The following is a 13,373-nucleotide window of genomic DNA, read 5'->3' on the forward strand; positions in this document are numbered from 1 at the left end:
GCTCTCTAAAAACGTCATAATCAAACGTGGTGACGCGTTAACGCCGCGACTAAAGAGGCGCCTTAAAAATGAAAACCGCTCGAGACCCTTAAAGGGCCAGTGTGTTAATTTATGTTAATTAATTAATTAAGTGAATATGAAGTATAACATTCATAAGAGTGTTTTAATCTGTGTGTAATCACCTCAAAATGAACAGTGTGTTATGTCTTTGTTCACACAGAATTAGGGGTGCAACTCACGACTCGATACGCTTCACGATGTTTTGTTCACGATACGATTTTTTAAATCAAAATGAGCTACAGACAAATTATGACCAAATAAAATTAGCTTTTTATTTGTAGGAAAAAAAATCTCAGGTGCTTTCTTTACACAAACTCTCAAACAGTTTGTGTTCTCAACTTACACGGTCACCTTAAACAACAAAATACATGACAAATATCTGCTTTCTTTAGAAACAATCTCACAAGTAAACTGGTGTAATGTGCAGTTTTCGCTCATGAGGTGGCGTAACGTTACTTTGCTCGTGTTGCCGCTATATGTTGTAGTCTCTTGCAATGTTTACATGCTGTTTTTAATTTTGTCTGTCCATTTCTCACGGTTGTATTTGTGTATATAGGAAATCCAAAATGCCGCCACACAGGTGATTTAAAATCATCCTCTATTTCAAAGCTATTTTCTACCGTCGGCATGTCTTCCCTCGTTCTGTGCTCCGTACCTATGTAGTCACATGACTTGGCGTCTGATGTTGAACAAATGAATCACCAACCAGTGACTTTTTCTTTATTTATAAAGAAAAAAAAAAGGAAAAGTACATATCCTACTTCTCTCACATTTTCGAAGAATCGCAACTTATTTTTTCTGTCAACCGGTGCGAATCGTCACGCATTTGTACCGATTTTTTAACCGTGTCACGATGCATCGTTACATCCTTACTTAGAATGAGTATTTTATATCTACAGAGGGAGCGGGTCCCCTTATACGGAGTCTGCCATGTTTCTACAGTAGCCCAGAACGGACAAACCAAACACAACCTCCAGAAAGGGCCTTTGAATTTTTTCACAAGTTTCATTTAGGTTAGGGGTGTCCAAACGTCTTTTAAAGAGGGCATGGGTGCAGATCCCAGGGGGGAAATGCCCCCCTAATTTCTGAAAAACATGAATTAAGTATTTTGAATCATTCCATAATAAACCAGTGTCTGGCCTTTTTGTACATGTGGTCCAGGTCAACGATGTTTCCCAAAGCATGGCAGAAAAAAGGAGAGGGGACATAAGAAATTTCTTTCTTGGGCCAAGTTAGGAAGACAGCTGAAGAGGTGGTGAGCAGCTTAAATAACATTACCAGACAAGATGATGGGGAAAGGGAGTCTTTGGACATGCCTGATTTAGGTTCTCCCTCAAGCTTGGAAGGGGTGGGTGGTGAAGTGAGGGGTGTTCAGTTGGTTACAATCTGCCAGTTCACAGCTAGATGTCACTAAATCTTACACAGTGAATCTGTGACCTGCTAAGACTAGTTTTGCTAATCCCTTACAAGTTGGTCTTAAGAATTGAACAAAAGTGTGTTAATCAAAGTCATATGTTGAACAGATACCGGAAACGCTGATGAATTCGCTTGAAAACTGTTATAAAAAATTAGGTTTATACTGTGTTTCAGATGTTTTAAATCACACCATGTGTACGTGAGTTCCTATTTTCTCACATGTTCTGTTTTCTCTAATATGACTTTGTTGCTAAGGCTGGCAGGGTACGGTAAAGTTCAGGTTAATGTATAAATAGAGGAAGTCAGGAACAGAACGAGGGTCAGGGATAGGTCAGAGAGGTGACATTTAGATTGGGGAAATGCCGACTACTGACTAAGGAAACTAAGAAGTAACCCCTTTTGTGTGTTGCACTGTTAAACGCTCTTTTTTGTACAAGAATAATAAATTCAACTTAAACCTTGATACTTCGAATCTAGTCTTCCGTATTGAAGGGTCATTTGAAAATTCTTATAACAAAAACCCTGTGTGGAGGAGCGCAAAGTCTAGTTGCTGTTTCAAAACTTTCATTAATTTCCAGAAATATTATGAAGAAATGCATGAAAAATACATAGTTAGAACCAATACTGAGGACATGACATTTCCAGTGCAATGCAATGCAATTTTTCAGCCTTCAGAGATTAGAAAGTGGTGAGCAGTTCATGTGGAGGAGCCTTATAAGAGGAAGCAGTTTTTACAGATTAAGCTGCAATTATCCCTGTAAAATATCTTCCAACTTCTTGGCTGACAGATGAGTCATCAACAGCAGAGCAAACATTGGACATGACAGCACCAGCCAGGTGCAAACGCACACACACTTCAGTGATTTACATAAAGATTATGTATTAAAAGCTGAAGGCATCATTTGGTTTCCTCCACACCAGTCTGTCAGTCTATGTGGCACACTTACAACCCCATCACTCTCACAAAGTACAGGCATAGTTAAACAGTATTTACTTTTGAACCTAACCAGGGTTTAGGTGAAATACAATAAGCATAAGCATTCCTGAAATCATTGACTAGAGACACTCACCCCATGCCAAAAACTTCATGTGAAGCATTAACAGGGGCTGTTTCATTTGCTTCATTTAAGGACACAAATTTAAATCTTCTCAAGCTGAATCCAGCACCTGTTCCTGTTGAGCCTCCCCCGTGACATCTGCCCAGATGTGGATAAAAGACTAAGCAGTTTAAAATTGGCTAACAAGTTCTACAAGTTTAAGATTTTAATTAGACACAAGGGATGTGTCAATCCAACCTTTTATTTCATGATACTGATGCCTTGACTATGTGCAGCTGCCAGGTCAAGATAAGCGTGTTTTACCTCAAACATAAACTTTGTATACAGCAGGTCAGAGTTTTCACATATCCAGTGATAATTTTGTGATAATTAGCAAATATTAGAATACTAATACACTAATCTAAATGTTAGCTAAAGCCAAAGCAAAGCCTCAGAGAGCTGATAGTATGACTGGAGACTTTTAGTCTTATTTAAAGAACCTTTTCCAATTTATGCACTAAGACTTATTTTATAGATGTTTTTACATTTGTTTTTTTCCATTTCTACACTATCTCAAACATACAGTACATCATACAGAAGTTTCTTTTTACTTAATGGCCTCCACATACGCTGATGATAACATAAATTATCTGCAAAAAACTCACTGGCCAATATATCTGCCTATATTACAAGTGTGCTGACATCTTGCTGCATATTATAACAGAAGAACACATGCGACCTTAGAGCAAATACAAGTGTGCACTTTCTTGTATCTGTTTAATTCTTACAAATACCAAACAGCACAGTAGACCTTGTAGCGGTTCAAAATGATCAAAGCCTCTATTGAGTTATTGACATCATCTGATAGTAAAACAGACAGAGAAACAGAAAATGTTACAATGCATGTCAAGCAACAATGACAACTTTAAATAGCATTAATTATATAATTACAAAAGAAATATCACATACAATGACAGCAATGCATATCCACAAATCAAACAAATGCTGAAAATATATATGATAATAAATAATCCTAATTATAAGCACAAGTCAAGAAAAATAAGAGGGGTGGCGTCGATGATAACTTCAATGGTTTAAACTTCGGGGCCCAAAATGCATTCTGTGATACACATAGACATAGACTAAGCTATCACATTTAACTTAAAGGCTGCAAATACACTTAACAGAAAAGGCTATGCATCCTGTGTCCTCACAAAGAAACAGTACAGCACTCAAACAACATGAGCTTTCAGGTAAATTCGCAGAGACATGCAAAGCTGAAAACTACACTTGGAAGTGTTTACTGCAACTGGGAACGCTTCACTGCTCCACACAGCCTTTAATGTAAAAACAAAGAAAGCAAGTGCTAAAAAAAATAATAATAATCAAACAAAAAGACATTGTGAAATATGATGAATCCTCTTGCATCCACTTCGTTTAACAGTTTTAAAGCCTTTCAATTACACGGTCACGTTAAGTGTACAAGAAACTTGCCGTGTCTTAAAAGTGGAGCTGAAATGTGCTGATGTCTGGCCGCTTCACTGTAGCTTTCTGTTTTTTGTAAGTGTAAAATGCAAAATAAAACAAATAAATGGGAAAAAAAACACAACATAGCAAATCTTAGACGTGTGTAAAGGTCCAATTGTGTCGTGACAACAGAACGCTGCTTGCTGCACCAGTGCCATTCATTCACACGCTGAAAAAGCCTGGTTGTAAAATACTGACATACTCTCAGATTTGTATGTGTTTTAGGTACAGTCTGGACTATACAATATCGTTCGTATTTGATTCGACTGAGACAAGCGAAAAGAGTGCGGTTATGACAACAGAAGGATCTAGCGCTTGCTTTTGCAATTCTAGTGGCAACAGTTCCTAGAGGCATAGGGAATGCTTCTTTTAAAAACAGCATACATCCAACATAACTTACATTATAAATAATTCTTTAAAAATAATATGACCACAGCATGAATGTCTTTCAGAAAAATCTACAGTGATGGCAAAAAATGGCCAGATCTTTCTGCTGTCAAAACATAATTTTGACAGAAATTATGCCATTTAGAGAATAAAGAAAGCGTTACACATTTTCCTGTTTTGCTGTGACTAGCCTTTTGTACATCTATAACAATGCCCATTTTCTTTATATTCTAAATATCATGTTCCATAAAGGTGTCACCTCATTGGGTTCTGTGCACGTAACATTATACTGAAATAATGCCATTGACATGGAATATCGAAACAAAACTGTAAAAACCAGGTACAAAAGGTACAATATAATCAAAGGACCACATGAAGAGGTGTGAAAAAGTCTTCAGTATTCACAGAAAAATATCAACTGAAGTAACTCACCGGACAAGAAGCGTCCTAAGTTTATATACATATGATAAGTAAAATTGAAAATAGATTTTCCTCTCTGTACATAGCACTGTATTCTTTCATCTTCCTCTTCTTTATTTACAAAGAACTCCCATTCGAGGTCTCCCCATGTCTTTTAGTTTTTGTGTAGATCTAGTCAAGAGAGATAACGTCAGATATGGAGCCATAAATGGCCGCTGCCGCTGCAGCTTCCACCGAGGACCTTGACAATCCTGAGATGGAGTGGCTGTCCCTGTCTCTGTCTCGCTCCCTGTCTTTGTCACGGTCCCGCAGACTGCTAGAAGACACCAAACTACTGGTGCTGCCACTGTTGCTGCCTCCGTTGGTGGCTGCCAGCGTGCTGCTCCCCGGGGTGCCCGGCTGCTCCCTTAACATCTGAGAGGAGCCGTAAGGCAGGAAGCGGTTGAGTAGCAGGTCGTGGTCCTCTGAGGCGGAGGCCGACGCAGCTGCTGCGGCAGCCATCACCATGTTGTAATGCTATCGGGACAGAAAAGAGTGACCGTTAACACGACCGCTAAACAAACTGCTGTACGGTGCTGCCAAAGTTAACGTGTTTGAGAAATTATACCTGATTGTCGCCTTGGAGGAAGGAGAAGAAACTTAGATCTGTAAGAAAAGGCAAACAAAGACTCAGGACATTTTATTACATTCTGGATATACACGAGCACTTATACATTGATTTAACCAGTCACAAACAGATGTATTCAAAGGTTTTGTTGTCAAGTTTGTATTAATACAAAGACATAGAAGGGACAGGTGCATGCTGGTGTCCTAAAAACAACAGGCATTTAAGGGAATATTAGTTTGCCCCTTTACAGATATTACCATAATGTGTGCAGTCTAAAGATACGCTACAAACAGTGGTTCCACTTGTAAATACTTTGGCACACGTTTAATGTCAAAATGCAAACAAATATAGACAAAAAAAAGTTTTCTTTTCTACAGATAACTGAATGACTTCATAGCAAAATTATAATTCCTGTTTACATCCCCCAAAATCCACCAAATTATAGGAACTGTACTTCCAAAAACGTAGCGCATGACTATCCTGCAAAAAAGAATAATAATGGGAATAAAAGGAGGGAAGTCCTTCCTGGGCATTAAAACGCAGCATAAGCTAATAAGCTATAAATCTAAACCTATCCTTTAAGACAAGTGACAAGCCTACCTGGCAGGTCACTAGTTGTATGATAATAGTGGCGATAGTCCTGGATAAGAGGTGGAGGGGGAGGAATGTAGCTGGTCTCCACAGGGGGCATGCTGGGAGCTCTGGTCACAGGTGAGGCCTGGCTGTGTAGGTTCAGTACTCTGAGGGGGGAAAAAAAATTCACATCAAGTTAGTGATGAAGGAAGTAACATGACCGATCTGAGCACTTCCTGTTCTGGTGGTTCGGAGACTCACCCTTTGTTTGGAGGTGGAGAGACGGGTGACAGCGAGGGACAGGCCCTTTTAAGAGGCGGCTCATCGTCTAGCTCATCCTCTGAGGAGCTATCCAGTGTCAGATCGATCACGTCAACTTTCTTGCTGTTGTCATTGGACGATCCCCGTTTCTGCTCGTGCGCGTCGGTCCGAGATGAATCTAAAAAAGAAACAGCTCAATGAACACTGTGCTAGTGGACCACGACGAGAAGAACACTTAAAGAAGAGATGTGCGGGTTACATACCACTGTCCACACCATTGTAAGAGGCAGAGACCTCCTGCACCTCTCTCTTTGACCTCATGGGGGCCCAGTTTCCATCTTCTTTGAATTGGATTTCATCACAGTCAGAACAGCTATTCAAGATTTCCATGAACAATCTGTGAAAACAGCATGACATTTCAAGCTTTAGTGTTTTATCACCTCTTAAAACTTTATATATTTTGGATGTAGCAGTTTTATTGGCACTATTCAAAGCTGCAATTCCTTTTAGAGCATTCAGACCAAACACTGCTTCTATAAAAAGGTCCCGCTTTGGGGGACGGGGGCTCCAGGTACAAATGAGCTGATGAAGATCGATATAAGCGACGGATCCATAGAGTTTGTAGGCGTATGAGATGCCAAAACACAGGCAGAGCGCTTACAAAGACGGAATGTTCTCAAATGTTTTCACAACAGCAATTATTTTATCCTCCTCTTCAGAAATCACCAGGTAAATTGGATAATTATGCTGTTAGAAAGAAATCTACCAGGGACGTGGAACATTACATTGCATTTTTGGCAAACAACTCTTAGTAATAATGCCAGAACGCTCTCTCATCAGCACACATTTCAGCTCGGAGGCAAACATTAGAAATATCTGCAGTTTCTATTCTGCATTCTGAAAACAAAACCATCACCATGTACTACCTAGCACTCGGGTTTGGGTTGGTTTCCAGTTTTGCTGGTGTGGTTCGATGCTTGAACCGTTTAGATTTTATGAAAACTGACTGATCTGGCATTTATCATCAGGAGCTGTTCTGGCAAATTAAACAGAGACAAGAAGCAGCTCTCAGTGATGTCAACCCCTTAGTGGGCGGTTGCTCCAGTATTCCCAGCTCTGAGTGCATGTCACGCCACAGCTAAGCAGAAGGTGTTATGTACAATAAGTTAAGATAAAATCTTTTCAATGTCTCTCTCTCCCTCCATATTTTTGATCCTCTCCTGTTTGCCCTGTCAGATTTACTGCATGACATTGTCAATACGGATCTAACAGTTCCTGCAACTCCACTCTCTCATCCATGGCTCCCATTATCTCATTATGTTTCTAAGTCACCTCCAACTTGTGCTAAAATTCTGTAGTATCACCGGTCCGATCCAGCCTTTGGTCAAATATCAAACTGGTTTGAAAATGTTTACACTGGCCCAACCCTACCTGGCACAAGATAAAGCGTTGTTGTGCTCACCCATCAATAATGAGGTGCTCATACGGCGCCTTCTTGTCACAGACTGGACACACCCAAGTCGGCTTCTTCTCGTTCATTTGTATATAAAGTGTAGCGTCGAAGCACTGAAGGTGCGAGCATGTCATTGCTCTGCATGGGATTGTCAGCCTCATCTTGCCGAGCTTTAACACAAAGCAAAAACACACAAAATAAATGTCACTGCATTAAATGCTGCACAGAAATTGATAGAATTTATATGGATGCATGTTAAATACACTTTCATCACTAATTACAATTAGTCAGTTAATTTCAGGTAGATCTGCCGGTAGACTGATTGACAAGAATAACTGCAACAACACAGTTTTTTAAAAATAAATCAGTATGGTATTTACAGGACACAGGAGAGAGACTCGTAGACTGGTGGTGGCGATCTCGCTCTCTGGATCAGCTGTTAATTTCTCCTTGACTGCGAGAAAGAAAAAAAACACAGATTAAAAACAAGAATTACAACTGTGAAGTGCAAAGTGTACAAAATGCTGATTTGTTTTACAAGACCACAAACAGAAGCTAATACAAAGATATGGAGGAAAATGTGAGCAATGCACATTTTTTTGCAAAAAATTTCGAAAGAGAAATGGAGACTTTCCAGGAAACTTTAAGGAACTTTGCAGAGCTTGGTTCATTTTTAGGTCCCAGGTTTAGTTCCTGGGGGCTTCCAAATTGCTGTAACTATGTGGTCAAAAAGTTATTATGAAAGAAATTAATACAATACATGTGATGTTGTAGTCTTCTCCATTTCCTGCTCTCTTCCTGCTCTCTTCCTGCCACTGATGTAGTGGCAACACATGTTTTATGTTTTTTTGTTTTACTAGAAAATTCAGGGCAACTTACTCAGAGCTCTTGAGTGGTCGGGGTTCCTAATTCCTTTGGCCCGTAGTCTTTGCAACAACACTGCAGACGACTGCTGTCTTACCAAATAAACAGCCATGGAAAAGCTCTGATAGAACAAAGATAAGAATAATGAGCAAAACAAGTCGCACTAATGTCCTCTTCACCTCTTTAAAATGGGATGTGATGCTTAATTCATAAAAGCTTTGCCTGGATCTTCTTACCCTCCCAATCTCTGAAGTCCATGACACCACGATTGTATTGGGGACTGTAGTGGACAGTCGGATTAGAGAGGTTATGTTAATGGGACGACTGGGCCTTTTTGGTTCAACTCCATTTTTGGTTGGAGGAAGATATCCCTGCAGCAGAACATCAAACATCAGTGCTTTGATTCTCAGTATCTGGCGGTGTGATACAGAGAAAATCTGACACATTAACTAAGAACAAACTGTCTAGACTCACCGGGAGATTACAGGGTTTGCCGTTGACCTTCACACACAGATTAGGGGGGAAATGATCCTCCTGGGGACAGCTTGTCTCTGATAAACAAAATCTGGAAATGAAGAACATAAATGACAGAAGTGGTCGGCTCAAATGTTGAGGCACAAATGTCAAAAGCAATTGGTTTCAGTTAAGTTTCCACTTTCACAAAAAAAAGGTTGGCTTGCTTGCTTATTTTACCATTTCAGTTGGGTCAAGTACAGCCATCTCCATCTATGATATAGGAGAGCACTTCTTAAAGGATGGCATTCATCCATACAATAGATATTTAAGAAAAACTTCATTTAAAGAAATGCCATCAGATATTCTTTCTGAAAACATATTGGTGACAATGCCATCAATGCTTTGTATTAAGGTTTTGCCAATGCTGTGTTCTGTCTGAATAGTCCAACACATATGCCCACATTTTTTATTGTTCATTTTTGAAGACTTGTGCATCCAGGAGACAAACATCCTCCTTTGCTGCATCCTTCATTCCACAATTCAGAAACTGTTCTATACATCCCCGTTCCCATCTTTGTCATTTATCCTCACTTATAACTGTAAGGTGATAAATAACTTCAAACTTTAGCGTTTCAGTCTCAGAACAGACCACTAAGATGGTCCTGCAACATGCAGATATGTTTTGAAGCCAAAAAAAAAGACTGAAATTATGAAGACCTATTCAACATGTGACAGTTATTTCTGGTTCCTTCACAACAAAGAGAAGCTAAACACGGACCCACTGCTCTCTGAACACAAATATACTTCCTGATTAAAAGAGCTCTCTGAAGAAAAGTATGTTAGACATACCTTAATTGGACTTGAACAGCAAAGTCACATTTGGTCCCAGATATGTCCCTAATGAATTGAGGGAGAAGTCAAGTCAGGCTGGTCAAAACAGTTTAACACATGGTGAAGTGAGAGTGGTTTGGTAGTTACAAAACTCTTTCACAGTATTATTTCTCTCTTTGACACATGAAGACTGTGTGCACCGGGGAGTTTTCTCACGTACATGGAGCTGCTGATCTGTTGGACTTGCTGTGGTGTTAATGCAAAGGCATAACATGCTTCCTGGAACCGTTGACTGTTGTCTGAGGCTGCGAGAGAAAAAAAAAAAAAGGAACCGAAGACGATGGTCAAAGGGGAATCCACAGAACTCACCAAGCATCAGTGTTGACTCATATTGAACGCGTAAAGACAAGTCATGGTTCGGATATCTGCGGTCACGATGCTCCATCAGTATGTGCATTATGACTACACATAGAGCTGTGCGTGAAGTGCTGGACTCACCCAGGCTGGTTGGCTTAATGAGCTCATCCAGCACGTCATAGAATGGCAATCTCTGGAGCTTGACATCGGGGTGTACGGGATGCAGGGAGGAGGGGAGGTGAGGCAGACTCAGCTCGTGTTTAGGCCCGAGTAAAGAAACAGGCAGCAGAGGCGACGGGGAACCGTGGCTGTCAAATCCCAGCTGTGCGAGGCCAGCAGGCAGACTGGAGGCAGAATGAACGCCGGGCAGAGTCAGGTCCACCGGTGAAACCATTTTGGTTGGGAAGCGCCGTCTATAGAGCTCTTTGATCTTCATCTGCACTGCAGGACTGCAACCGGCCTTGAGTAGGTGGAGAGCTTTGGTCAAAAGTTCGTGTTTGCGCCCGTGCTTATTCCGTCCCGCATACCCCAACAACACTTGGAGCTCCGAAACTCGAAGACTCATTACCATTTGCTGGTGAAAAGAGGAAAAAACGATCTATTACACCCTGGGAAACACATTCTCCTATTCTGATGAACAAAAAAGTTTTCTTTTCTCATTTGACTTCAAACTTTATGCTGTAAAACATCATTATAAAAGCACGTCTGATTCATTTTGTTTAAATGGTCCCGTAACATTTTTATTTCTGAGATATGCTTGTAGCAGGAAGATTAACATCTTTTCTTCGGCTTTTGTTCTGGCTAGTATCCTGATAAAACATTAAGAGCTTCATCATACAGTATATTTACCTTTGGCATGTTCAACCTATGTTTACAAATCTTTAATGCATCGCCAGTGCGGCATGCTGCGAGCGAGAATACAGGTCGTGAACACAGTAACGTGTCCGTCTGTGAGAAATAACGGGATCTAATACACCGCCTTAACACAGAGTCAGAGAGGGTTTCATTCACATCCGGCTATTTTAATAAGTAGTTTGCTGTTGTTTGTTACTGCATTATACTACAAGATCCTGACTGTTGCAGGACAACAAGAAGATAATACATAACTAAGAACAGAAGGTGTTTCTTCTTCACATCTTCACACTGCAGATCTGACACATTTCCATAAAACTGGATCAAAAAAACTATTTATCAGGGTGATCTGTCTGAGTTTAATGAGCTCTCTGTGTTGAGCTGATACCTCAGAAACTTTGAAAACATCCCGATGCAGCTTCAGATCCGTCCTGATACATAAAACGTGTGAGCCACCAGATGTTTTAGTGGCACACTGAGCTACACTATAATCACTGTGTGCTAAACGACAACACTGAGGCAAAGAAACACAGGATATAGAAACATAAAAACCTTTCACAGTGACACGGCGTGCTTTCTTTCAGCTGCAGTAGATGTATCGTGAGTTAGCCAGCAGCGCCCTGTGTCATGTTGTTATGTTGGGAGTGATCTGACGTGAAAACACCGTGTTTACTTTATCTCACGTGTTTGAAAAACCAAATCGCACGATCGCGAGTTATATCACAGCTAACCGAGTTATATCACCGTCACGTCTGGGCAGAAATAAAAGCTAATGGAGGCTAAACTGCCTCCTTTAGCTTCCAGGAGATAGACAGAGCCCGTTTTCTTTTTTGTTTTCTTTTAAACCCAGACATCCCCAGTCAGCACTGACTGTGCTGATACCGTCAGGTGTGTGACCCCCACACATCAAAGCCACAACATGAGCGTGTTACATCCACGTATCTGTGAGAGCTGTGGCCTTTTCTCTGCAGGTGAGCCGCAGCTCAGGCAACAATAACAAAGCTAATGCTAGCGAGTTAGCCGGCCAGCGGACAGTCAGTCTGCTCCCCAGCTGCTCTAACTCTGTTTTTATATCACATGCTTTGATGCCAACACTCCCGGGCTTTCTACTGTCAGGTAACGACAGCGATAATGACCTGAAATTCAAACCTCGCTGTGTGAAACGTCAATTTGTCCGAGCTAACGTAGCGGTCTCGCTTTACCTTCAGTTCCGCACTCTCCGCCATCTTGTTACATTAGATGCGCATGCGCAGCAGCCATCCCTCGAGGGACGTTCAAAAATATAATAATAATAATAATAATAATAATAATAATAATAATAATAATAATAATAATAATAATACATGTTATTTCATAGGCGCCTTTCTGTCACTCAAGGACACCTTACAATAAATAAAAGTAGACAGCAAAGAACAGAAACAAACATAAAAGTATATCAAATGACAAGAATACAGCATTAAAAACAGGTTCAAATAGGAAAAGGCGATTTTAAACAGGAGGGTTTTAAGTGCAGACTTGAATTGTGAGAGTGAGTTGATGTTCCTTATGCAGGGGCGCCTCCAGGAATTTTGGGCCCCATGACAAAATAATCAAATCGGGCCCCTCCTCTGTGCAGCTGTTGTCACCACATCTCTAGGACCTAACTATCCCATCAAAAGCTTTACACAACTCTAATTAATTAAACTGTTTTTGCGTCTTGTAGTTCAATACTAGTACTAGCACAATATTTACTGCACCTATTTGTACATGCATGCAAGTCTGCATACAGTATGCAGTGCAGTTCACTGTTTGATGTGAGATTAAAAGCCACCATACATTTTTATTTCACTTTTACTGCCCAAAACACGTAAAAACAAAGAGATAATTAATTTCATTATTATATTTGAAATATATATACTCAATGATGATGGTTTAATAATTTTATATTGGTGTTTACTTATTTTTCGGGGGCCCATGTCAGTCGTGGGGCCCTTGGAAATGTCCTAACTTGTGAAAGCATATTTGTGTGTTGTTTTTTTTTCCGATGTTGTATTATATAATGTAATTATAGACATAGTTGTATCATATTTACATGTACTGCTGTAATGTGTATAATGTATTATGCTGTAAATTCTGTCCATACTTATATTTATACTGATAATTCTGTTTATTGCCACACGGATGTCTTTTAATTTGTTTATATATTTTTTACTTTTATTTTATAATTCATGTTTATGCTGTTTGCACCGGGATAAGAGGGAAACACAATTTCACTTCTCTGTATGTCCTGTAC

General features: G+C 40.1%; 1 protein-coding gene across 2 annotated transcripts; it reads right to left on the minus strand.

Annotated features, from left to right (window-relative positions):
* Positions 1-3,271: 3,271 nt before the first annotated feature.
* On the minus strand, positions 3,272-12,374 carry pias1b (protein inhibitor of activated STAT, 1b). 2 transcript variants are annotated; one of them, XM_019272267.2, is made up of 14 exons: positions 12,304-12,374; positions 10,391-10,823; positions 10,113-10,197; positions 9,911-9,958; positions 9,080-9,170; positions 8,842-8,976; positions 8,621-8,726; positions 8,122-8,195; positions 7,751-7,911; positions 6,552-6,685; positions 6,289-6,466; positions 6,055-6,194; positions 5,455-5,492; positions 3,272-5,363 (listed from the first exon to the last, which is right to left on the minus strand). In XM_019272267.2, the coding sequence occupies exons 1-14, from the start codon at positions 12,325-12,327 to the stop codon at positions 5,019-5,021; spliced, it is 1,992 nt and encodes a 663-aa protein (XP_019127812.2). In that variant the 5' UTR covers positions 12,328-12,374; the 3' UTR covers positions 3,272-5,018. The 2 variants fall into 2 exon arrangements, with proteins under 2 accessions (XP_019127812.2, XP_027128858.1); XM_027273057.1 differs by lacking the exon at positions 12,304-12,374 and adding an exon at positions 11,654-12,272.
* Positions 12,375-13,373: the final 999 nt, after the last annotated feature.

Source organism: Larimichthys crocea, chromosome XXI (assembly GCF_000972845.2).
Source record: "Larimichthys crocea isolate SSNF chromosome XXI, L_crocea_2.0, whole genome shotgun sequence".
Taxonomy (NCBI): Eukaryota; Metazoa; Chordata; class Actinopteri; family Sciaenidae; genus Larimichthys; species Larimichthys crocea.

Excerpts from the sequence above, each read along its gene's own strand:
- pias1b (XM_019272267.2), bottom strand. The coding sequence starts at position 12,327 with ATGGCGGAGAGTGCGGAACTGAAG. Across the intron at positions 8,977-9,079 it reads GCAAACCCTGTAATCTCCCG|GGATATCTTCCTCCAACCAA; the intron begins GTGAGTCTAGAC and ends GTTCTGCTGCAG. Across the intron at positions 7,912-8,121 it reads GAGTCTCTCTCCTGTGTCCT|CTCGGCAAGATGAGGCTGAC; the intron begins GTAAATACCATA and ends TTTGTGTTAAAG.